The 27110-nt window shown below is 36.8% G+C and overlaps 1 protein-coding gene across 1 annotated transcript; it reads left to right on the forward strand.

The window, feature by feature from the left end:
- On the forward strand, nucleotides 1-26657 carry phrf1 (PHD and ring finger domains 1). The gene is made up of 18 exons (XM_073831819.1): nucleotides 1-55; nucleotides 593-726; nucleotides 2354-2473; nucleotides 4033-4217; nucleotides 4393-4476; nucleotides 6040-6170; nucleotides 12450-12541; nucleotides 12621-12775; nucleotides 14592-14724; nucleotides 16279-16403; nucleotides 16563-16756; nucleotides 16869-16991; nucleotides 17114-17253; nucleotides 17425-20382; nucleotides 21194-21264; nucleotides 24567-24677; nucleotides 24771-24899; nucleotides 25129-26657. The coding sequence occupies exons 2-18, from the start codon at nucleotides 633-635 to the stop codon at nucleotides 25285-25287; spliced, it is 5004 nt and encodes a 1667-aa protein (XP_073687920.1). The 5' UTR covers nucleotides 1-55; nucleotides 593-632; the 3' UTR covers nucleotides 25288-26657.
- The last annotated feature ends 453 nt before the right edge of the window (nucleotides 26658-27110 follow it).

Below are 27110 nucleotides of genomic sequence, written 5' to 3' on the forward strand. Positions count from 1 at the left end.
GACAAACGCCGTGTGGACTTCAAAACACAAATAATGTCTTACACAACCTTACAGGGTAGGTACAAATACTCAAAACTATAACCCCCCCGACGATTTGAAAAAATGAGACATTTGCCGCCTTTAAAAGCTGCTTTGTACGGGCTGTGTATGAAATTGAACAAAAATAGCTGATGAGTTAAATTTAGACTAAGGGCAAGAAACACAACTAGCGTGTTAGCGTTAGCCCTAGCGTCAGTGCAAGTGTTCAAGGCTCAGTTGCGCGGAATAAAATGACTTTTCGTGTTTCGCATTGATTATTTTTCAGGTTTTAATCCGTCTCGTTATAGTCTTCCAGGGGTGTGTAGTTTAAATGAAGTATGGTAGTGTTTTTATTAGCTGGCTTGTTAGCCGTTAGCATCGAGTCAACATTGTTTCGTATAAATAAAACATCGAGAGTTGTGTCAAACTGTATCCAATGAACACATTTCTTTAGAAACTTTAACGTGTCGTGCAAAAACAAAGATCTAAAGCGGTGTTTTTGTTATCTTAAAAGGTGGCCACATTTGTAGTGGATGCTGACATTTGTATAATTGTATGCATTTGTGCACTACAGGTTGTTCAGTGCTGAAATATATCTAGATCAGAGCATAACCATGGATGAGGAGGACAGCCAGGATGAGCTGATCAACAGGAACGTCTCCCACGGAAAAGGAAAGAGACCTGCCATGTCCATTATCTCTGATGATGGTTAGTAATGTTGCAGCAATAAATGGGACAACACAGGAAGTGTAGTGTGCTGTAAATGATCTCTACCCTACCATATGAAGAAATAATCAGAAAAGCCTTATTTTTATGCAATTCGAACAGTTTATTAAGAAAAATAATAATAGTGTCATATTTGATTCGCTCATACTTGAGGAGAGGGCCAAAATGAGCAAAAATGTGCAAACTGATATAGATGCTGATATTTTTATGCAAAAAAATAAAAATTTGATGCTTGTAACGTAAATTGGTGAGATCTTTGTTACAGTAAAGCAGATTACTTACATAAAATAACTTGGTATCTTGGTAAGATGATATTTAAATGCTTAGTTTTATGTTTAAAGCTCTGTGGTTTAAAAACATGCATTCAGTACAACGATGATTGAGTGATACAGCTAGACGATCGTATTTGAGATTACATTTTAACAGGATTTTAACATGAAGTTACTTGAGTTACTAAGTTTCCAGTGTTAAGTTAAATCATGAATTGTCACACACATGATTTCACAGCAAAAACACATGAAAATCACAAGCTGAATGTGGATGTTTGTGCAATTACATTAAAAGGCCTTTTACTTGCTAAAAATGGTCAAATACACTACCAGTTAAAAGTTTCTTCTGCTCTCTAAGCCTGCATTTATTTGATCCAAAGTACAGCAAAAACAGTACAATTTTGAAATATTTTTACTATTTAAAATAAGTGTTTTCTATTTGAATATATATTTAAAATGTAACTTATTCCTGTGATTAAAGCTACATTTTTAGCATCGTTACTTCAGTTTTCAGTGTCACACGGACCTTCAGAAATCATTCTAATTGATTTGCTATTCAAGAAACATTTTTTTTAATTATTATTATTATTATTATTATTATTATTATTATTATCAATATTTAAAACAGCTGAGTAGGTTTTTTCAGGATTCTTTGATGAATAGAAATATCCAAAGATTAGCATTTATCTGAAATAAAAAGCTTTTGTAACATTATAACACTGTACTATTCAAAAGCTTGGAGTCAGTGTAATTAGAGAATATAAAAATGAATACTTTTATTCGGCAAGGATGCTTCAAATTGATCAAAAGTGATGATAAAGACATTTATAATTTTACAAAAGATTTCTATTTCCAATAAATGCTGTTCCTCTGAGCTTTCTATTCATCATAGAAACCAAAAAATCCAACGTAGTAATGTTTTTTTGAGCATCAAATCAGCATATTAGAATGATTTCTGAAGGATCATGTGACTAAAGTAATGATGCTAAAAATTCAGCTTTGAAATCACAAAAATAAATTCCATTTTAAAATATATTCAAATAGAAAACAGTTATTTTATTTAGTAAAAATATTTAAAAATATTACTGTTTTTGCTGTACTTTAGATCAAATGAATGCAGGCTTGGTGAGCAGAAGAGACTTCTTTAAAAAAAACCTTTAAAATATTACTGTTCAGAAATCTGTATTTTTTTTAACAGATTATATTCATGTTAAAAAGAGGGCTTAGAATTTTGTGTATCAAATATGATCCAGCGGCTTTTTAGGTTTAAGGTTAGGATTGCATTTAATTTTCTGTTTCGTTCTCGATTACTTTTCTTCCTGCATGTCATCACAATTCAGAAGACAACTCAGAAGATGAGGGGCAATCAGAGGAAGGAGACACAGGTAGTGAGGAAGATGATGATGAAGAAGAGGAAGTCCTTGATGGAGAGGAGGAGGAAGATGAGGATGAAAGTGAAGGTAAGCTTTAACTTCGACATGCCTTTATTGACACTTTTATTGTTGTCAATTTAACATGTTAATTCAGTTGATTAGATGAACATTTTTACAATTTAATAAAACGTTTTTTTTACTTCTTTTGGGCCTTTATCACCTGTGTCACAATGAAATCTAAACTGACAGTTCTTATGTTTTTATGAAATATTGTGGTGTTTAAAATAAATTATTTACACTAAAAAAAAAACATTTAAAATCTTTTGACTGGTAAAGAAGTCTCTTCTGCTCTCCAAGCCTGCATTTATTTGATCCAAAGTACAGCAAAAACAGTAAAATTGTGAATTATTTTTGCTATCTAAAATAACTGCTTTCTATTTGAATATATTTTTAAATGCAATTTATTCCTGTGATTTCAAAGCTGAATTTTTAGCATCATTGCTTCAGTCACATGATCCTTCAGAAATCATTCTAGTATTCTGATTTGCTGCTCAAAAAACATTTATTATTACTATTATTATTATGTTGAAAACAGCTTAGTAGAGTTTTTCAGGTTTCTTTGATGAATAGAAAGTTCAGAAGAGCAGCATTTATCTAAAATAGATATCTTCTGACACATTATAAAAGTCTTGACCATCACTTTTGATCAATTTAAAGCCTCCTTGCTAAATAAAACCATTACTTTCTGCAATTTCTCAAACAAGCTTTTATTAAGGTGTAGTGTTATAATGTTACAATTTTTTTTTTTATTTCAGTTAAATGCTGATGTTTTGATCTTTCTATTTATCAAAGACTCGTACTCAGCTGTTTTAAATATTGATAATAATAATAAAAAATGTTTTTTGAGCAGCAAATCAGCATATTAGAATGTTTTCTGAAGGATCATGTGACACTGAAGACTGGAGTAATGATGCTGAAAATTGAGCTTTAATCACAGGAATAAATTAGATTTTAAAATATATTCAAATAGAAAGCAGTTATTTGAAATAGTAAAAATATTTCAAAATTTTACTGTACTTTTGATCAAATAAATACAGGCTTGGTGAGCAGAAGAGACTTTCTTAAAAATATAAAACTTACTGTTCAAAAATGTTTGACTAGTAGTGTATATTCACATATTCATAGTTCTTGTTTTCAACTACAGCTTCATGCTAACTTTAATTTTATCATAATTTTTTTTAATGCATTAAAATATTATATATTTCATGTGGCACATTAATCATTTAAAGTGATGTGTTTGCATTTTGCCCTAAAATATGCATATCATAACACCGACCACACCATCCTCAAACAAACATGGGAGGAAAAACAATCTTTTGACCTTGTGGGGACATTTCTCAGGTCCCCATGAGGAAACAGGTTTATAAATCATGCACAATGAGCTTTTTTGAGGAAGTAAAAGTTTGCACAATCTCCTGTGAGGGCTAGGTTTAGGTGTAGGGTAGGGTTAGGGCGATAGAAAATACGGTTTGTACAGTATAAAAACCATTACGCCTATGAAATGTCCCCATAAAACATGTAAACCTGTGTGTGTGTGTGTGTGTGTGTGTGTGTGTGTGTGTGTGTGTGTGTGTGTGTGTTTTCAGATGAGGACTCTGCTAAGGTGCTGGAAGGAGCTGTAGGTAACGCTGCTGTGGATGCAGCTCTGAGCTCGGACGAGGACTCGGAGAAATGCCCCATCTGTCTGAACTCATTCCACGAGCAGCCTGTGGCCACACCGGAGTCCTGCGAACACTATTTCTGTCTGGACTGCATCCTGGAGTGGTCAAATGTAAGACTGATGGGCTTTAACCATTTACGTCGCTTGTGTATAAAGTTCTTGTCCATGTTTGTGTTATGATACTATTATAGTTTTTCTGTTTTAATTGTAGTTACATTTTAGTAATACACATTTTAGTAATATAACCCTGGTTCATAAACATTTAATTTCACTTTTTTGTTTACAGAACGCCAACTCATGTCCTGTGGACCGAATAGTCTTCAATAACATTCTCCTGAGAAAGTGCTACGGCGGGAAAGTTCAAAAAACAGTGAGTCACATAAAGCATAATTACATTAAATTAAAAGGAGTAGTTCACTTCCAGAACAGAAATGTACAGATAATGTACTCACCCCCCTTGTCCATCCAAGATGTTCATGTCTTTCTTTCTTCAGTCGTAAGGAAATTATGTTTTTTGAGGAAAACATTTCAGGATTTCTCTCCATATAATGGACTTCTATGGTGCCCCCGAGTTTGCGCTTCCAAAATGCAGCTTCAAAGGGCTCTAAATGATCCCAGTCGAGGAAAAAAGGGTTTTATCTAGCAAATCGATCGGTTATTTTCTAAAAAAAAAGAAAAAAATGGAATTTATATACTTTTTAACCTCAAATGGTCGTCTTGTCTCGTTTCTGCGATGCGCATGCATAGTCTGTGCGATCCGGGTCAAATTATAAAAAAATTGTCAATTTGTTTCGAAAATAACCAATCGTTTTGGTAGATAAGACCCTTCTTCCTCGGCTGAGATCGTTTAGAGTCCTTTGAAGCTGCATTTAAACTGCATTTTGGAAGTTCAAACTCGTGGACACCGTAGAAGTCCATTATATGGAGAGAAATCCTGAAATGTTTTCCTCAAAAAACATAATTTCCTTACAACTGAAGAAAGAAAGACATGAACATCTTGGATGACAAGGGGATGAGTACATTATCTGTAAATTTTTGTTCTGGAAGTGAACTAATCCTTTAAGATATCTAAACTAAGTATTGGCTGTCATTGTCTTTATTATTTATCATTTTACAAATTGATCCTCTGTCATTATTGTTAGAGTTGAATAACTTCGTTATTCTCAAAGAAACTGATTTTAAAAGATTGTATTGAAGAGTTGAACGCACATGAACGGCACAATATCAAAATTACTTGTGGAAAAACTCGTAAAACTTGCCTTACTTGACGATAAATTTGTTAAAGTGTGAAATTACTTTTTTAAATCTACAACAAAAACAAAGCAAAAACACAACGTAAGCACCTTCTTTATTCATCTGATGACTTATAATTATGACGTCTCACACATTCGAGTCGGAAACATAACGTTGAATTGAAACAAAACAAGAGAAATATATTGTGAACAATAAACCCAAATAATTACATCTGAAAAATATTCATTTCTATCACTTAGTTATACATCGAATTACAACTAAATATCTAAGTTGAGTAATTATAAAGTGTTTTCATGACATGTCATCAATCAGCCAGGCACTGAACATAAACAGTGCCACTGAACTGAACAAAACATATTTTGCTGATTATTGCTGCTGAAAATGGGCAAATGTTTTCATGTTTTGGCCTGTACTAATCGATCGGACCGGGAAAAACATATGGAGTACTGTACTGTCAAAATCAAGGAAAAGAGTGCAAAATCTGTCTGAGGAACAAAGTCATTTGTGGTTGGACAAACTGAACCAGGATTTCCAGAGCAAAAAATCTTAACTTCAAAAAAAGAAAATCTTGTAATCTGCAACCTGCCCATTCATGTGCTCAGACCTCGTAAAAACACATTGAATTCACTGTAATATTAGCTTCAGTTGGGCTGATCAGAGTATCACTGTGCTTACCTAGATTGCAGTGAAAAAGCCTGTAAAACCTGGGGAGGAGCTGGTGGATGTGGACTTGGATCAAACCAGCTGCGAGGTTTGCGGGGGTCGAGACCGTGAAGATCGTCTCCTGCTGTGCGACGGATGTGACGCTGGGTAAATAATGTGTGACAAACTCTTACATATGAGAGAAACTAAAAATCTGTGGTGTCCAGTTCTGATCCTGGAGGACCATCCTACAGAGTTTAGCTCCAACACATTTGTCTGGACGCTTCTAGTGATCCTGAAATCATTAATTAGCTGGTTCAGGTGTGTTTAATTGGGTCTGGACTGTAGAGCTGGAACGTTTAGGTAACTTGCGAGGTAGGAGCAAATACTCAAAGTTCATAAATTAACTCATGAAAATGAGAATTATAGCTCCTATAAATGCATAAATGTGATTCTGGACCACAGAGTCAGTCTTAAGTAGCACGGGTATATTTGTAGCAATGGCCAGCAATACGTTGTATGGGTCAAAATGATCGATTTTTCTTTAATGCCAAAAATCAGTAGGATATTAAGATTATGTTCCATTAAGATTTTTGTAAATTTCCTAACGTAAATATATCAGAACTTAATTTATGATTAGTAATATGCGTCGCTAAGAACTTTAAAGGCGATTTTTCTCAATATTTTAATTTTTTTGCACCCTCAGGTTCCAGATTTTACCAAATATTGTCCTATCCTAACAAACCATACATCAGTGGAAAGCTTATTTATTCAACTTTCAAATTGTGTATAAACCTTGATTAAAAAAAACAAAAAAACTATTACAATTAATGACTCACAAATAGCAGATAAAATGAGAAAATATCTTGCATTGATTTTTTTTGTGTTTTCAATCCACTTAGTAACTTTTCTGGAATGTGTGTAGTTTAAATGAAGCTAGTTGAGTGTTTTTATTAGCGAGCTTGATGTTAGCTGTTAGCATTGAATAGGATCTATTAGTACAGGAACCGTCTTGCTATAAACGCTCATAATGGTCAAAATGCAACACAGGCAAGAAATTGACTTCCAGAACAGGAACGTACAGATAATTTACTCACCCCCTTGTCATCCAAGATGTTCATGTCTTCCTTTCTTCAGTCGTAAATAAATTGTGTAATTTGAAGAAAACATTTCAGGATTTCTCTCCATATAATGGACTTCTATGGTGCCCCTGAGTTTGAACTTCCAAAATGCAGTTTAAGTGCAACTTTAAAGGCCTCTAAGTAGTGTTGCTTTCGTCAACGAAAATTATGACTAAATATAGTCGTCAACGAACCTTTATCACGTGACGAAAACGAGACGAGACTAAACAAAAATGCTGGTCATCCTACACGATGACTATAATAAAATGTATAATGCAATATCGTTGACGAATAAAAACGAGACTAAATGTGGTTTACAAAATAAAAACTATGCTAAAATGTCTCTTCATTTTCGGCAACGAAAACGAGACGAAACGAAATGTTATAACGTTAGATTGATGTGCGCATGCCCAGTAGCCAGAGCTGTATCCCTTCTAGACTAAACCGCAGGCGACGTCACTTTCTCAAGCTCCACTCGCGGAATTATCTAGATAGAAGACGACTACAGACAAAGTTAAGTCTGACACAGAGAAAGGGACCGATGGCCGGTCAGCTGTGGTTCGTCTTTGGGAGAAAAAGAAGAAACGACACATTTTTTTCTACTTTTTAGTACTGATGGGAAAATGAAGCTTTTCGAAGCACCAAAGCGTTCCCCTCAACTGTATCGTAAAAAGCTTTATTACTCGAAGCTTTTCAACACATTGTACACTAATGATATCTTGTGGTCAAAGGTGGAAAACGTTTCTTTTGCGTCCCAGATGTCAAAGCGATTTTTGGACAGTTTCATAAAACGAATCAATTTGTGCTACGAAAACCATAAGAAATATTTTACTTACACAAATTAATTAATCTGTAAATAAACTTTTAAAAGTACAAGCATGATTTGTGTAGCCATAGATGATCAAAGTAAATTAAGAATATTGTTAAATTGACTATTATTATTAATTAGAAGTGCTTTTGAAGCGGGAATCACTACAAAATGAACATGCACAAAACTACACATGTACATATTTATTTGTATTATGATTTATTCTTAATAAAGAAGTGAATGACACTTGAAACCTGCGCAAGGAGTTTGTGTTGTTTGAATCAGAATACGAAGCAGTCACGCTTGTTAAACTTAAATATATATATATTTTTTCTGGCATTGTCATGTGATGCTATTTTATTTATTTTGTTTGGTAGGTAAAATAAATGTTGTCATTTCAAATTAGAGCATCTTCCATGTCTGGAATGGATGTATTCTTGAGCTTATAAGGTAACAATAACATAATCTTGTTTGAAATGGGTTTGGCTAAAAGAAAACTTTGGTTTTGTCTATACTACTAGGTACTTATACTATATTGACTGGGTTAAATAAAATTGCATTACTAAAAATAGAATAAAATTAGTGGTGGGCCGTTATCAGCGTTAACGTGCTGCGTCAACGTGAGACTCTTATCGGGCGATAAAAAAAATATCGCCGTTAATCTATTCTCAAAGTTGGGTTGGGAGCTGGGTCTAAACTACGCAAGATATGATGACTTTCACCTTGATATTTTAGCGCGGATGACGTATATCTAGTCGAATTGCACTGTAGGGGGCGAGAACGAGTCTTCAACTTCTGTGAAATGACCACATCAAATGAGACGTGCTGACAATGATGCAGTTATGAAGCCGCTTCAGGGCAGGTGCGTTCCTAGACCCTTTTTACTGGGGCACGTGCCCCAGTGAAAATCTGCTGTGCCCCAGTAAAATCTCAAGTTTGAGTTATAATTAACTTTGATAATCCCGAAATAAAGACATTAAACTATATGCAACAACTGAATTGACGCTTCTAAAAGCAACGCAGTTTAATGGAAGACTATGCACGCAGAAATCCATGCCCGTGCACGTCTGTGTATTTAACGACAACGCGTACGTCGCGCAGCCTTTTGCGCAGAAGTACTTGGTTACACAAGTTTGTATAGGTAATTATGTTGTAAATGCAATTGTCAAGCAGTTTGTGATGCATTTTGGAAACAGGAGATGAGCGCCTGATCTAATGCGCCACCTGGCCCGTTCTCGAAGACTTACTTTTAGTCATTATTTGGGTAGCACACATATTCTGAATGCCTTCAGCAGAATTCAAATTAGCCATTTTAGTCTAGATTAATCTAGATTAATTCCAAGATTTAATCTAGATTAAAAAAATTAATCAATGCCCACCCCTACATAAAATACAATTTTCATTGACTAAAAATTGACTAAATGTCGTCAGTTTTCGACTAAAACTAGACGAAAATAGTCATGGGTAATTCTGACTAAAATAAGACTAAAATGCTCAGACTTTTAGTCGACTAAAACTTGACTAGACTAAAAAGAGTATGAACGTCACTAAAACTAAAATGACAGCTTCACACAAAGACTAAACTAAAACTAAAATCGGCCGCCAAAAACAACACTAGCTCTAAGTGATGTTTTATTAACAAGTTTCGGGAGGAGCTCGCACAGACAATTAACACGGCCAATTCACCCTTAGCAATCACCCTCCCTATCCAATCAGCGCAGGAAAAATCCCTATAAATAACGCAACAATCCTACCTTCACAATCTCTTGTCTCGCCAACGCCCCTCCTCCACCCCGTCTCCTCACCTTCAGCCCACAGGGGGGAGCGCTTATAGGGTTCGGGCCAGTGCTGAGCTCGGGGGAGAGCCCCGGGCTCGGGAATGACTACAGAGTTCGAGGCCCTCTCCCGGACAGCACGCCAAATACTCACAACCTTTCGCTCAGTTTATTATCTGTAAGAGGGAACTCGTGAAACAATCCTAGTCAAGGAAGAAGGGTCTTATCTAGTGAAACAATTAGTTATTTTCTTAAATTGTCAATTTATATACTTTTTAATCACTAATTAGGGCTGTGCAATTAATCGAAATTCGGTTTCGATTTCTGCTTCAAACGATCATGAAAATGCAGTAATCGAGATGAAACGATTATTGCGCCCCATTCTGCCCTTTTACCAGTGGTGCGCTTTCGCTCCTCCATAAAAGCCAAATTTCACATGCAAATCAGCTAAATCGTGTAAGGTGGCTTTCATAAAATGGGATGTCATTGATTTATAAATGTTTCTTTGATGTTGTGTTATTAATAGCACGTAAGAAAACTTGCGCTGTCCTTTGTTAATGCGCTCAGAGACGGAGCGGAACACGGACATGAAAGTTATCTTTTAGCTCAAGGTGCGCACCTAAACGGTCAAATACACGCAAAAATATTACAAAATGAGGGGCTTGGTGATTATTCATGTAAACTCTTGTCAGTTATGTCTTAAATGAACATAATATAATGGGTCCGTGTGGTTAAAGCGGCAACACATAATATTCCTTCTGTCGTCTCTGTGCCTAATATGAATAAAACGTAAAAATACGTTTTATACAAGAAACATCACTCACTGCTCTTGAATAAAGGACGTTTTTAGTTTTAATAAGAAACAAAGCATGTTTAACTATTAGAGTGAAGACATTGTTTTATTTTACATTCAAATTCAATTTCTGTAGTATTGTTAGACTACTTTAGACTTGCATAAAAGTATTCAGTATTTTTAAAGGACTGTTTTTTTTTATTTGTATCTTTTTTGCTGTATTGCTATCTTTAAATTAATCGCTATGTAAAGTTTTGGAGCCTGTCATAATCGTTTAAATAATCGTGATTACAATATTGACCAAAATAATCGTAATTACAATATTGACCAAAATAATCGTGATTATGATTTTTGCCAAAATCGAGCAGCCCTACCACTAATGCTTGTCTCGTCTAGCTCTGCGTCAACCCTTTGAATTCTGGTTTAAGACAGTTAGGGTATGTCGAAAAACATTTGAGGAAAACATTTTAGGATTTCTTTCCAAATAGTGGACTTCTATGGTGCCCCCAAGTTTGAACTTCCAAAATGCAGTTTAAATGCAGCTTCAAAGGCTCTAAACCAGGGGTTCCCAACCTTTTTTACTCCGCGGCCCCCCTCCTTCTCCGGACAATTTTGCAAGGCCCCCCTATGCCTGACATGAAAAGTATTCATTTTTAAACCTTTTTAATTAACCAAAACATTTGTTTTGCCTTATTATTCTTGTACTGCATGTTATAAAAAAAATTCAAACAAACTTTAAATTAAAACTTCAAATATATCTTTAATCTTTAAAGAAACCCACTATATATATATATATATGTATAATCTATGTATTACACGCGCAAGTTCGTTATTATTACACTAATCGTATTTACCTTTACATTAACGCTACGGTTTGCTTCATGCATGTAGCCGAGAGACGTAACATTAGTTTGCGTACAGTGTTTGGAAGTTTTGAGCCGCCATTCAGTCTGTATTTAACAGTGCGATGAGGCTTGCTGCACCGAGTCTGAAGCAATCAATCACAGAACAGGAGAGAGGCTGTGCTTTTATTATTTTCATTTAGCATATTAATAATGAAATTAAACAGTTATATAATAATATTTAAAGTAATTTTAAGATATCTCGCAGCTCCCCTGGAGGATCACTGAGGCCCCCTGGTGGATCGCGACCCCCCCGGTTGGGAACCGCTGCTCTAAACAATCCCAGCCTTATCTTGCAAAATGTTCAGTTATTAAATTTTTTTTTTTTGACCATTTATTTATATTTATATAGCTCTGTGTTAACTCTGTATATTCCGGTTCATGACACTTAGAGTATGTTAAAAACCTGCAACTTCAGAATACTACATCGCTGTTTAACCTTTTTTGTAAAGGGCGTTTAATCATCCTTAAGCATTCACTTTGTAAGCACTGTGTCTGTAATTCTGCAGCGATGTAGGATGATTTTGAAGTTGGAGGAAAAAATTAGATGGGAGTTTTTTGACCTACCCTGTCTTGTATACACCGGAGTTGACACAGAGCTACACGAATGAATATTTGAGGTTAAAAAGTATATAAATTGTCTATTTTTTTAGATAACAAATCATTTCACTAGATAAGACCCTTCTTCCTCGACTGGGATCATTTAGAGCCCTTTGAAGCTGCATTTTGGAAGTTCAAACTCGGGGGCACCTTAGAAGTCCATTATATGGAGAGAAATCCTGAAATGTTTTCCTCAAAAAACATAACTTAACGACAGAAGAAAGAAAGACATGAACATTTTGGATGACGAGATGATTATCTGTAAATTTTTGTTCTGGAAGTGAACTTCTCCTTTAATAGACTTTAGAATTTAGATGGTGTCGATTAGAGAGTTCCATCCTTCATCAGAATGTTCTAACTCGATCTTCTATTGATGTATGCTGGACATCTGCTATTATCAGTGCACTTAAACAAATATGATACTCATTCTTTGTTTTTATAATGGCAGGTACCACATGGAATGTCTCACGCCGCCGTTGGACGCTGTACCTGTCGAGGAATGGTTCTGCCCAGAGTGCATCGCCAACAACCGCACATCAGGTAATCTGTTCATTCCTTACGCTAACTTTACATTTAAGACTTGTTGTGTATTATATTTTCTGCATATATCTTGTATTAGGTTCTGAACAAATCAGTGAGGAGGAGAGCTCTCTCCCCACCACCAGCCGTCCCCGGTCCAGACCCACCCGCGCTATCGCACGCACTCAGCACAGCGAACGAGTTCGGGCCAACGTCAACAGACGGCGCATCACACAGGCACGCACTGCAGCACAGGTTTGCATGACGCTTTCGCTTTGTTGTCTAATCACAAGTGTGTAACAGTTTTGAGTCTGCTGGGCTGGGATTGGTGTGTCACTGAGATGATGAATCTGGTCTAACCAATGTTTTTGTTGTTCAATGAAATACTAGAACAAGTATGAACATTAAGGTGAGGTGAATAGGGTAAAAAAAAATAACTAATAGTCATGACCTTACTTACCCAGTTAATTGATTACATTGATAATTGCAAACATTTTTTGTATTACAAGTTTTCTCAAATGTTTGGTTTAAATATGCAAATGAGGCTTTATTTAATGACATGTACTAATTTGCATGCATTTCTAGTACAAAAATCGAAACACTGGATGAAGTCAGCTTCAAAATTGTTTAATTTTTTTTTTTTTTTTTGACGTATTAGAGTCATTTTTACAGAGGGGATTTTGGGCATCTCATTTTGTCACTCCATAATTTAGAAAATACTTAGAACAGACAGAAAACTATGTATGTAATTATTTATATATTTACCATTTTTATAAAGTAAAGTTTGATGTAAGTGTTACTTAAGTGGAGATTTATGGCTCAGTGTAAGAGAAAAATCTAATTTTGAGAAAACAGCCTTTAAAAATGTGTTTTGTAATTGAAATCTATTGACACAAATCGTTAAAGTGCTATAAAAGAAATGCGGTAACACTTTCTATGAAGCCCCTATTTATAATACATTATGAGGGTATTTCTAAGGGATTATAATGAATGCATAATGCATTATAATAAACCTTATAATATGTTATATTATCTCATAAATACTCATAAAAACAATTATAATACATTGTAATACTTGAGTATTTGAGGTTATAAATTTTAAGATTATGATTATTTATAACACACATATTTATTCTACCTAATTTACAATGGACAATATCATATTACATTTTTTTTTTTTTTCATTTATGTTATATTTTATTTTGATGGTCTCCTTAGTCTATTGACTATACGCAACTTTTCAACTACATGTCAACTAACACTCCTTAGAGTATTAGTAGACTTAGGTTAAGGTTAGGCTAGGTAGAAGAAGGTTTACATGCGTGCAAAGTTACTTATAATCAGTTTGTCATTTGGGGAACCAAAAATACAGTGTTAGCATATATTTTGCATACTAATTTAAAAATTATTACATAAAAATTACTGTTAGCTGACATGCAGTTGCAGAGTTACTTATAAAAAGCTGTCTAAAGGGTACCATCAAAATAATCAAACTGATAATACTAATGTGTCATATTACACATTTATCTCATCTGATGCCTGATCTTATGGCTCTTTGAGAAATATTATTATAATTACTTAAAAGTGGTCTTTGTATGCTTTAAGTAAAGTGACATGAGAAACATGGCAAGATATGAGACTTATAATATGTTATAACTATGGAGGAGGTAATCATACTCTTAAAAGCTATAACCACAAATAAGTAAAACATTATAATACATTAAGACTGTTCTTATGAATACTCATAAGATGATACAACATATTATAAGTTTTTTTTATAATGTATTATTAATGTATTATAATGCCTTAAGAATACCCTTATAATGTATTATAAATACAGGCTTCATAGAAAGTGTTACCAGAAATGCTTAACAGTGTCATTGGGGTGTTTTCTTTCCACTAGTCTGAAAAGCCCAAAATCTCAAACTTGACAGGTGTCTCCCCTTAATGCAAAAACTGTTACTTTTTCTCATACTAAGGCTTGGTGAGTGAACTTTGGGAATGTAATGTGCAGTGCTACCTTAGATGTGAGCGAAGTGTGTGTTTTATTCTGTGTGGTATTGTGTTTTAGCTCACTCCTAGATATATGATGCAGTCCACATGGTTGGATGAGACCATCAATGCTGTAGTGGCCGGTCTTAACACGGCCGTGTATGTGCGAGATTTGACCCCTCGCCCTAAAACCCGCCGGAGGAGGAAGACAGGTGAGACAGATGCAGGGTTCAAGGTACAAGATCCTTAAAGTGCTTGAAGTATTTGAATTTGACTTTGTGAAATCTAAGGCCTGGAAAACGCTTAAAAATAGTAATATTTCTGAAGTACTTGAAAAGTGCTTAAATTGTTGAAAGGCAATATAACAGAGCCTGACATTTTTAACATTATTTGTCAAAGATTATTTAGAAAACAGAGGTGTTTTCAGCATGTGTCCCTCCAAATATTGCAAAAACGCATTAAAATTTAATTTAAAGATAACTCCAATAAAATCTATTTTCATGTGATGTTTTAAAATGAAGTATTTATTTCAATAAGTAAGCTTACATGCCATCTAGGAGGATACAATATTTAATATTTCTCATTCTTTGGCGGTTACACCATTTGACATTTTCATGTACATTCAGTCTTAACTTTTGTGAAAAAAAAATGGTGCATGTCATTTATAATTACATAAAATCAACATGCAGTGTACAGTTTAAAATACCTAATGCATGCTTTTAAAAGAAGTTTTTAAAAGATTTTTGAATTTCTCATCTTGCCAACCCCTTTTGGTCACTGACCCATCTACGAAATATACCTTTTCATGCAAAATTCACATAATTCAAAAAAGCATCATACCTTATCCGTTTATTTCAGTTAACAATCAAGCTAAAGCAAGTAGTAGTACTGACAGTGTCATGAAAGCATGGCTGAAGATGTGAACTCTAAATCTGTTAAACCATTGCGTCGTTTCGAAACGCTTCAGTCGGTTTGTGTATTGCAAATCATTTGGTTCAGATCGGAACAGGTTCATGAATCATTGAATTGAATGATTCAAAACAAATGATTTGCGATTTGAAGTCCTGATCAAAATTAGTGATTGTGATGGCGAATCGTTTGATTCAGATCAGGACTTTGGGTGGGTTTGCAAATTATTTGTTTCAGATCATGAATCGAAGCAATTCCGTGAATTGATTTATTTATTTTTTCTTAAACAGTAGAAAACTTCAAACTATTAAGGCAGTACAGTTATATATATATAAAAAATTAAATTAAAGTATACACAAATACAAATCCCTTATGAAAATTAACCATGGTTTTACTATAGTAAAAGTGTAGTACACTTTAGCAGCAATACTTTGCATGTGCTTCTCTTTATTTTTTGCCATTTTTTTTAATTAGTATATTTTATCTATCTACTTTTCTTTTTTTCAAAATTTGAAATGGAAGACATTGTTTGATAAGTGAGATCTCATTAAAGTCCTTGAAAATCAAAAAAGTAGTGCTTACGGTATCTGTGCGAACCATATGTTTTGGCCGATCTTATCACACATGGTCTAAACTTCTAAAATCTCAAAAAGTACTTGATCAAATTAATGTGTCTTTGCTGTATAAAATTATAAATTAACGTTACTGCCTGCTAACCGTTTCACCTGACCACTTGTGATTGGATAACCTGAGATAATACCTGATGTAATCAGACGTTTTAGATATTATTAACTTGGATGTTCAGTTGGGTGTGGTTTTATATGATCTGAATGAGATTGTCTTATTTGTTTATGCAGTCAAAAGAAGGAAAACCAAAAGCAAATCAACCTCAGAAAAAGGGAAAGCCTCAGGGGGAAAAGCAAACATGGGAGTGAGAAGACGGAAACGCAAAGTGAGGAGGTCAAAATCGAGAAGAAAACTGGTGAGCTCTCAGCATTTGAATATTTTTGATTATTATTGATGTTTCTGTAGCCTGTGATTTTGATGAGTGTTGAAAGCTCTAATATAAATGTTTTGCTGAAAGTTTGTAGTCACATGTCTCTGTCATAAAAGTGTGTTTTCTATCTTTTTGCCCTTTCAGGTCACAAAGAAGGCAACCGGTTCGAGAGGTCGTATTGCACGAAGCTTAGGCATTAAGAAGCCTAAGTCTGGCTCCATCATTCCTTCAGTTTATCGGCCTTCAGAGTACAGTTTAGGAAGTATGCGGGCAGAAATCGGAGCAGCCTCCCTCTCTGTGTATGGAGATCCCTTTGACCTGGACCCCTTTGATAACAGGTGAAGTTTTATTAAGCCTAGTTCTGTAATGGTCGTCTTATCAACTATTTATATTTGTGAACTGTTTTTAAGAAGTTGGTGGTTAAGTTGCTATTTGGATTTATATTTTTAGGGAGGAAGAGATTGAAGTTCCAACACCATCCTCTGTTCTGGATGCTAAACGCCGTGGCCTCTCCCGTTCTGCCTTGCGATCCCATCAGCCTGTGGCCAGACCCATATCTGCCGGACTCTCTAGGTAACTACTAAAGAGGCGAGAATCACTCTTTATGGTCATGATGGAAGAAATGGATCATATTGATTCAGCGATAATGAGAATAAGTTTTGGATAGATGATCCTAGTTGTGTGCTGGTTCCCAGGCAAGGTGCAGCAGATGTTGCAGAGGAAGCCCCTGTATCAGATCTGCTAGGCAGCATCCTCAGTGGTCAGAGCATGCTACTCATGGACAGTTCAGATGTGGTCATTAACAGAGATGGTTCGCTCAAAGCAACCAAACCTGGTAAGTCTTTAAAGATTTTAAATCAACACTTTACTTCTGGTAACACACACAAAAGCCAAACCTTTGTGTTCTTTTTTTAATGTGTCTGTTTTGATGGTTTCAGCAATAATTAACTTGATGTTGCATGTTTGTCATTCTTTCAAAAAGCAATTGTTTCTTTGTTCCTTTCAGTGTCCCTGTCATTGCCAAGGAACACTACCCCTAAAGGTTCAAGCTCAGGGGAAACAGGAGACACACCAAACTCAGAAACAAGTCTCATTCAACCTTCTGGAGGGGCTGGTCCTTCCTCTAGCCCCTTGACAAGGCCCCCACAAACACACAGTTCCCCTGGGTCCTGTTCCACACCACACAATTCCACATCTCCACCCATACACTCTCCAAATCTTCCTCACTCACATCCATCTCCCTCAGGACATCCTCGATTGCAGCCGGGAGCTCCTCAAAGACCGATCACTTTAAACCCACCAAGACCTGGAAATAGCCACTTGAGCACCAATGGGGTTAGAAGTCCCCTCTCAAGGATGCCAAATGGCCCTTCTGACTCTCCCCATCAAGACAAGAATGGCCCTGTCCATCAACCACCTGTCAAAAAGCCCCCTCCCAAACCTGTATGGGTGGATGTTTCTGTATTGCCAAGGATACCAAAAATTAAAAGGGACAGTACCTCCAGTGCAAATGGTAGCAGTGGCAGCAGTAGCAGTACTTTGCCCGGATCTTCAGCAACCAGCTTAGCTGGCAATACAGGTAGGGAACGTACCGTTGACCAACAAGGTACAGGTGGGAGTCAGCAAAACAGGACAGTGGATGCTCAGAGACAAAGAGCAGAAAGAACTGGTGCTTCGTCTTCATTTTCTAGCTCTTTCACCTCCACTACATCATCTTTTAGTGCCTCTTCGAACTCACGGCCGTCCTCTTCTTCTGTCAGTTTCCGTATAAACTCTAGCGGAAACCCCTGGCAAGCTCGGCGACTTCCTGCATCAGAAGGGACTCTACCTGGAGGTGATGAGGAATCAGTAAAGAGAAATAATAAAAGTAAACAGATGCTGTTGTCTTTAAAAGCAAAAGCTAAAGAGGAGAAAAGTGAGGTTTATGATCCCTTTGACCCTACGGGGTCTGATTCCTCTGATACTGAACCAGAAAATGAGGGTCCTGATTTTGGCACCCAGAATATCACACCTCGGGTGTCAGTTGGAGCCAATGAGGATGCCTGGCATCAAATCAAATCTGAACGTCTGGATGTACACTCTGATACAGAGAGTGGCTTGGAAATGTGTGCAGAAGTTAAAACAGAGCCAGAATCTATATGGGACAGGCCGTGCAAAGAATCACCACATCATGGTCAAGCTCCCTCAGAAGGTCCCTCGTTGCTAGATTTTACTAGATGCGAGGCAGGCATGGATACAGGAAGTAGTGGAACTCCAGGAAGCCCTTTTCAGAAAACTAAAGAGCACTCCAGATCAAGCTCGTCATGCAGTGAAAAAAATGTTAAGGTGGAGATAAAGTCTGAACCTGAGACAGGACCTCCACCCATCAGGCCCCAGTCAAAGTCACTGGAAGAGTCTCTAGCCAATCCACAACAAGCTTCTAAAGGAAATGGGGTGTGTATAGAGCTGCCTTCAGTCAGTGGTGCTTTTAATTCTTCCAACATAGCTAAGGACAAGGAGGGAAGACCTCACCAGTCCAAGGACAGGAAGCGTTCCCCGTCAAACTCATCTAAAGATTCCCATAAAAAGAAACACTCAAAGTTGAAAGAAAAGAGGAGGTCCCGCTCAAGGTCGAGAGGGCGACGAAGGTCCCGTTCGAAATCAAAGGAGAGGCAGCATTCCCGCTCAAGATCAAAAGAGAGGCGACGTCCGCGATCAAGGGACCGGAGGTGTTCCTCGAGTTCCAGCAGTAGAGAGAGAAAGACAAGCGGGAGAAGAGGGAGTCGTGAGAGGAATGACAACCGTGGGAGGGAAAGACATAGGAAGAGGTCGAAAGAAAGAAGGCGTTCCAGATCTCGTTCGTTTTCTAGATCTAGATCCAGAGAAAGGAGGAGAACATCAAAGGATCAGGGTGAGACTAGGGTGAAGAGACAGAGGTCAAGATCAACATCTAGAGAGCGCAAACGGCGAGAAGATCGATCCGAGAACTCTCGCCGTATGGAAAGGAGCTCCCATAAGTCTACAGAGCCCATGTCTACTGAATTGCATGGGACTGCTCTTAGTGGAAACAAGACTTCAACTTCGGTGAAGATCGAGAGAGATGCAAGACCACATGAGTGTGAGATTGTTGCAATACCATCAGTTAAACAAGAGACTCAATCAGTTGAGATCAAGACTCATGGACATGATGACCCAACCAGAACACTTCAAGAAAGCAAGGATGATGTTTCGCTTGAGATACTTAAGCCTAATGAAATTAAAAAGGAGAAACCTTGGCCCACTGGTTCTGTTGAGGAGTTGAAAGACATCAGTGAGGAGGAGGAAGACTGTCTCAACCTATTTGGAGAATTAGATTACGTTAAAGAGATGAAGAAAGAAGAGATGACATCTTTAGACATCTTCAGTGAGGAATCACCACATGTTAATGAAATTAAACCAGGCAGTGCTGATTTAGAAAAGAGCCACGCTGGCTTACAGGATGAGATGAAACTGGAAGAAATGGTTGTTGAGCCAAAAAAGATCAAAATTGAACAAATATGGCCTGATGAAGATGATTCACCAAGATGCAGTGACAACACTCTTGTCATCAATTCAGATATGCCTGACACAATGGATACTGCATTGAACTGTAAAAAGGAGCCCACTGAGTCATATCAGTCGCCACCTTTGGAGGAGGACATGGAGATGTCACCTCTCCAACCGCCAGACCCGCCAATAAAACAAGAACCTGTTATTTCTTCTGATGAAGATATTAGTGTTGATTACTTGATTGACAATTTGGACTTCATTAAGAAGGAAATGAATGAGAGCTCTGTGGCCGACTCAACGGAAGTTGTCGACCCCAAGTCTGTCATCCCAGAAGCTCCGGCAGCGAATAAGCAAACTCCTGAAATGGCTACGGCTGGTGTGAAGACTAAATCGCAGGGAAAACGAGTTACTTGGAATTTGCAGGAACCAGTAGAACCCCAGTCTGAGAAAATGAGCAGTGAGTACACATTTTTTCAATGTGCTACTTTCTTGACTTTATCCATTAATTTTTGCTCCCTATTCACACCTGAATATCAGATGGTTTCAATAGTTGAAGAGTTTGTTATAGACCAGGGGTGTCCAGTCCTGCTCCTGGAGGAACAAGGTCCTGCAGAGTTCAGCTACAACACACTTGCCTGGATGTTTCTTGTGAAACTGAAGACCTTGATTGGATGGTTCAAGTGTGTTCAATTAGAGTTGGAGGACAGTGACCCTTCCAGAAACTCCAATTAAGCTCCAACTTGCCCCAACACACTTGTCTGGGAAGTTTATTCTCTGGACAAATTAGGCCTTTGGTATAAGACCCAGTATTTGAAGTTCAGTGCTGGTTCAGGTATGTTCAATTAGGGTTGCAGGACAGTGGCCCTCCAATAACAGGTTCGGACACCCCTGGTTAAGCTTGTCTAGGAAGTTTTGCCTCTGGACAAATTTAGCCTTCAAAATGAGACACAGCATTTGAAGTTTAACGCTGGTTCAGGTGTGTTTAGCAGGGTTAGAGCTGGACTCTGCAGGTCAGTGGCCCTTCAGGAACAGGATTGGACATCCCTGTTCTACCTTTTCCTAAAGTGTTGTAAGCTTAAGATGATTGTAGAGGTCATTGGTGGCAATGGTTTGACGATCTACTTAGGCTATAATGGAATTATTGGGATAATGACTAAATTACTTCTTCAGATCACATTAGATTTGGTGTGAAGCATTCAGGTAACAAAACTAAAATGTTTTGATGAACTAGTAAAAATATTCTGAATGTTGTCCCACATGTCTTTTAGAACTGGCACTCTTCAAATTAAAACTCAAGCAAGAAGGGTCGCGAAGGTCTGCTACATCCCTACAAAATCAGGTAAAGATCCTAGACTTCATCTTTCTTGCAGTGTTTTAAAGGAATTGTTTCCTTTCCACCCCTAATTAACATTGTCAATTTTCTTAACTTTAATTTTTCTGAGCTTGAGGCTCACGATTGCATGACTTTATTCTTGGGAAGACAGATACTTTGCCCATTGTAAACCATATATATATATATATATATATATAAAAACATTTTTCTAAATATTTTTGTGTGCCAGACATACTGGTTTAAAACAATGGGGTTATGAGCAACAGACTTCTGTGATTTGTAAAACAGGTCTTGTTGCTTTTGATTCAGTTGTTTGATATGCTTTTTGACAATCGTGAGGCTGTTTAACTTAAGATGCCTTCAAAGGAGGATCCACATACCAAAGATGATCATAACTCCGTCACATATGCAGATTGATATCTAAGGGTGTGTTTACACTTGTCATGTTTGGTTCGATTAAAACAAACTCCAATGTAATTGCTCTGTTTGTACGGTTCATTTGAGTAAGTGTGAACCCTGGTGCGCACCGAACAAGCGAAGTGAGACCGCTAAAAAGATGGGGCTCGGTCCACTTCCAAACAAACCCTGGTGCAGTTCAAATAAAATATGAATGCAACACGGACCAAATACTTCTTATAAACAAACAAAACAGAAAGTAATGACAATATGCAAGGCTATAGGACATGATTTCATGAAGGGAACAAGCGGTGTATCCAAAACAGCCTGCCCTTTGCAAAACAAAAAAGCAGAGGGCAGGCGTAAAGCAACGAGGAGGTAAAGGGCCTTTTATGAGCTATTTGTGAGTTCACAGGTGGTGAATGGAAACTTAACACTTAGTCCAGCAGATGGCATTAGGTGTATTCAACTTAAAGCGACACCCAAGTACCCATTCACTGATTGGCCCACTAAGTGCCGCTTTAAGTTGAACGCACCTTTTCCTTTTGTTTTGGGCATTCGGCGAGTTCCATCACAAAATGTACGTCATTCGACCGGACAAATCAGGTTGTGACCATATCATTATGTTTTTAGGTTGGGTATCTTTAGGCCTTCTTTAAGTTCGCTGTCAGAAATGCCAGCGTGAACACTTAGTGAACCCAGGACCAAATGTATAATTTTGCTTTTTTGGTCCGGACCAAAAGAACGAAACGAACTGTGAACACGCCATAAAAGTTTTTGATAATTGAATAAAACGGCATCAATAAAAACAATAATTTCTATGGATATCACCATCAATTCATACTGCTGTTAACAGTTTCTCCACCAAGCGGATGCGATGAGACCTGTTTTCTTAGTTTGGTCAAGTGACATTTGACACATACCCCATTATAGTAAATAACTGCTGAATTTTAGTTTGAGCTTAATGAGCAAACAATTGAATTTTGATAACACACAATTCAATTTGAGATTGTCTTTTGGAATTTCTCCACTCTTAAAAGGATAGTTCACACAGAAATAAAATTGTTGTCATTAATTACTCACCCACGTCGTTCAAAACCCGTTAGACCTTTGTTTATCTTCGCAACACTAATTAGGTGTTTTTGATTAAATCGGAGAGCTTTCTGACCCTGCATAGACAGCAATGCAACTGACACGTTCAATGCCAAGAAAGGTAGTAAGGACATTGTTAAAATAGTCCATTTGACGTCAGTGGTTCAACCGTAATGTTATGAAGCTACAAGCAGCACCACACACACGAAGAATTGTGGAACTAAAATGGACTCACCATATTTCTGGGCCTTGAATGTGGTTATTACATTGCTGTCTATTTAGCTTTTGGATGTAATAAAAAATATCTTAATTTGTGTTCCAAGGATGAACTAATTTTCATTTTTGGGTGAACTATACCTTTAAGTCATCCAAGATGTTCATGTCTTTCTTTCCTCAGTTGTAAATAAATTTTTTTTTTTTTTTTTTTTTTTGAGGAAAACATTTCAGGATTTCTCTCTTTATTATGGCTATGGATGGCGCCGCGAAGTTTGAACTTCCGAAATGCAGTTTAAATGCAGCTTCAAAAGGCTCTGAACTATCCCAGTCGAGGAGGAAGGGTCTTGTCTAGCGAAATGATCGGTTATTTTCGAAACAAATTGACAATTTATATACTTTTTAACCTCAAATGCTCGTCTTGTCTCATCTCTGCGCAGCGCATGCGAAGTCTGTGTGATTCGTGTAAATACAGTTAGGGTACGTCTAAAAACTCCCATCTCGTTTTCTAACCCTAACCCTAACTTCAAAATCACCTTAGATTGCTGGAAAAGTACCGACATAGTGTTTACAAAGTGAACATACAAAGAAACTCAAACTCCCTTTACAAAAAAGGGTAAAAACAGCATTGTAGGACGATTTTGACATTGAAGGCATAAACGAGATGGGCGTTTTTAGACGTACTCTAACTGCATTGACCCGGATTCTACTGACTACACATGCACTGCGCAGAGACAAGACGAGCATTTGAGGTTAAAAAGTATATAAATTGTCAATTTGTTTCGAAAATAACTGATTGTTTCGCTAGATAAGACCCTTCCCCCTCGACTTGGATCGTTTAGAGCCTTTTGAAGCTGCATTTAAACTGCATTTCGGAAGTTCAAACTTCGGGGCGCCATCCATATCCATTATAAAGAGAGAATTCCTCAAACAAAACACAATTTCTTTACGACCGAGGAAAGAAAGACATAAACATCTTGGGGTGATCTGTACATTGTTGTTATGAAAGTGAACTAATCCTTTAATAGACATGTTTTTGCATACCCAGTGCAGATCAATTATTGCTGCTTATATGTAGTTGCTTTAAGCAACCAGAAGGTGTCATTATGTCCCTATTTGCATTTACAGTTTGCGGCTTGCTCTTTCAAGGAGGTGAAAATAATGCTGATGCAATTTCTGTTGTACCCATGTGATCGAAACTGAAAGCAGCTGTATAAGGCTTAGCTTCAGAAGAAATGAAAGTTAACCTTACTCTTGGAAATTGCATCCTCCATTCACAAGGAGTGTCCCTGACAAAAACAAGTTTACCGTGATTTATGACGCCTATGTCATGTGTATTTTCAGCAGTTGACACTAAATTTGTGACATTTTGCATTCATCCCCTACATGGTATCATTAATTAAAATGTAGAAAACCATTCAGGTGCAACACAATTTTGCCCGACAAATCATTACCTCACGTTCCCTTCTGCAAAGGGAAATCCCAGAGCTTGAAACACTTCATGAATCTTTTAAACATTTTCTGGGAATTTTCATCATCGTGGGCGGTTTGAGTGCTGTAATGGGTGCTTCGGTAATACAATAATCCTATTTTATTTCAAATTAAAGGATAAAGCTTCATCTCAGGCTGATTCAAAAACCGGCCTGGCTTCCCAAGATGAATCAAGCAAACCGAAATCAGGCAAAGAAGCCGTAAACGATCCCAATACGAAAGAGAAGGTGACTATAGCACCATTACATCATATCGTTGTCTCATATTTCTTTGCATTGTCCTGATGTAATGAATTGTTAACATGGTTTGTCTATCCGTAGTACATGAAGAAACTTCACATGCAAGAGCGAGCAATAGAGGAGGTCAAACTGGCCATAAAGCCCTTCTACCAGAAGCGAGACATCACCAAGGAGGAGTACAAAGAGATTTTGCGGAAAGCTGTTCAGAAGGTAATTGCATGATGTTTTCTCTTTTGCTTATGTGGTTGTTTTTCTATCTCGACTTCCTTGTATAGCATGTTACAACTGAAGTAAACACCTGTGACAAGCACTTTTGCATATGCAAATGCAGTTTTCTCCCTCCACTCCAGTTTCTTCAATGAGTTATGAGCAGCATAAAGCATTATCATGTTGTTATGTGAAAATGACCCCATTCATATCCCGTTTCCCCAATCTCAAGGTGTGTCATAGCAAGAGCGGTGAGATTAACCCAATGAAAGTAGCCAACCTGGTCAAAGCCTATGTGGATAAGTACAAACATGCAAGAAAACACAAGAAAGAAGAAACTGGGCAAAGCCAACACGCAGACATCCCAAAAGACTCCCAAACTCCAATGTGAGGCTGAGAGCAACGGCTACGTTTCAGACGGTATCTTACAGCGATCAACTCAAAATTTGATTGTTTTTTTTTTTAAATCTGTGCATTTCTACAACAACATAGAAAACTCTTTAAGGGCTCAACATCTTGTCATCAGTTATCAAAATAACCTTTTTGAATGTTTGTATGTTTTCTTTTGAGTGTAAAGATCATCTGGTAGAGTCCAGAGACAGATTGGGTTTAAAGTCTTTACGTTTGCCATTGTTCAAAACAGCACCCTCCTCATGAATACTATGCTATTTTAAGCTTATGATCCAACAGGAAGTGTAAGTTGTTAGACAGGCTTTTGCTTTGTCAGACAAACCATCATATATCGCACAATACCTGCTGTTCCACCATGAGTAATTGACACTGGAGAGCGTAGTATTTTTTTTGTTTTGTGGTTAATGAGAATATAAGCCGGTTTGTCCATCCTTTTGTGATTTCTCAGAAAACTCAAGAGTATTTATTTGAGTTAAAATATCGTTCTGATATCCAGTCTTTGAGACTTTGGAATCAACTGGTTGACTGATTTCTCTTAGTTAACTAATATAGGTAAAAACGGGACAAACCCGCGGTAGACCTCACCCTCATTTAAACAGTTTTGTTGTAAATAGAGAAATAATAGAGGAATAATGTACCTTTTCTGTTCAGGTGAAAAGTGAAACGTATTTTCATTTTAAATGCTGCCAGCTGAATGTTTGCCAATTGTTTTTCCCGATTGCCATTTTTTCCCTGTTTGTGGATGACATGCTTACAAACGACATTCAGGCGTAAAATAATGAAACGATGAAAAGTATTAATTAGAAAAGTTGATGGCTAAAAGTTTTTTTCTGAACGCTTTTCATTAATTATGTCCTTTTAATTGCTTGAGAAATGTTTGTAAGATTTCTGAATTGATCATGTAACTTCAGTTGCATCTCACGGTGAGGCGTGCAGAACGTTTGGCCTGTTTTCCTGTGGCGAACCGCATCGAGTTGATCTGAGAGTTGATTCTGATCTCTTAACCTGAGTGAACTTTATCGTAATCCAAGCAGTCACAGAATACATGATCCGTGATGTGAATTGAGGCATCCATGTTGCTGTCTTTGTAAATAATTTTATTAAATACTTATGTAATAAAAAAATAATTTGTCGTGTTTTCCGAAGGGGTATGTTTTACAGCCCAAAAATTGGTGTATATTCAATGCTTTATCTGTAATATAAGTCATACATCTCAAAAAATTAGTATATCGTGGAAAAAGTAAATTTTTGTATTGTAATTATTTCAAAAAATGAAACTTTCATATATTCTAGATTCATTACATATAAAGTAAAACATTTCAAAAGTTTAGTTTTAATTTTGATGATTAGAGCGTACAGCTCATGAAAGTCAAAAATACAGTATCTCAAAATATTATAGAATTATTAATAGAATATTTACATTTGAGTTTCATTAAATCACCATGGCTACTGTATACAGTTGTGTTCTGTTTCATCACTAACCAGATAAATCGCTTTGTTTGGTAGAAATTATACTTCTACACGGCAGAAAACTAATTGAATGATTTTTCAATTAATTTTTTGAATTAATTGAAAAGGGCATGTTCAAAATAATAGCAGTGTGGAGTTCAGTTAGAGAGATAAATCATTCTGTAAAAATAAAATTGTCAAAAAAAGTGTCTCTTATTTAAGGATGAAGGCAGCAAATGTTGAACAGTGTCTGCTCATCTAAAATGATATCAAATGCTTTAAAATGGAAACCAAAACCAGAAAGGCGTGGAAGAAAACTAAAGGCTAACATTCGATTGGATGGAAGAATAGACA

Source organism: Garra rufa, chromosome 25, assembly GCF_049309525.1.
Source record: "Garra rufa chromosome 25, GarRuf1.0, whole genome shotgun sequence".
Taxonomy (NCBI): domain Eukaryota; kingdom Metazoa; phylum Chordata; class Actinopteri; order Cypriniformes; family Cyprinidae; genus Garra; species Garra rufa.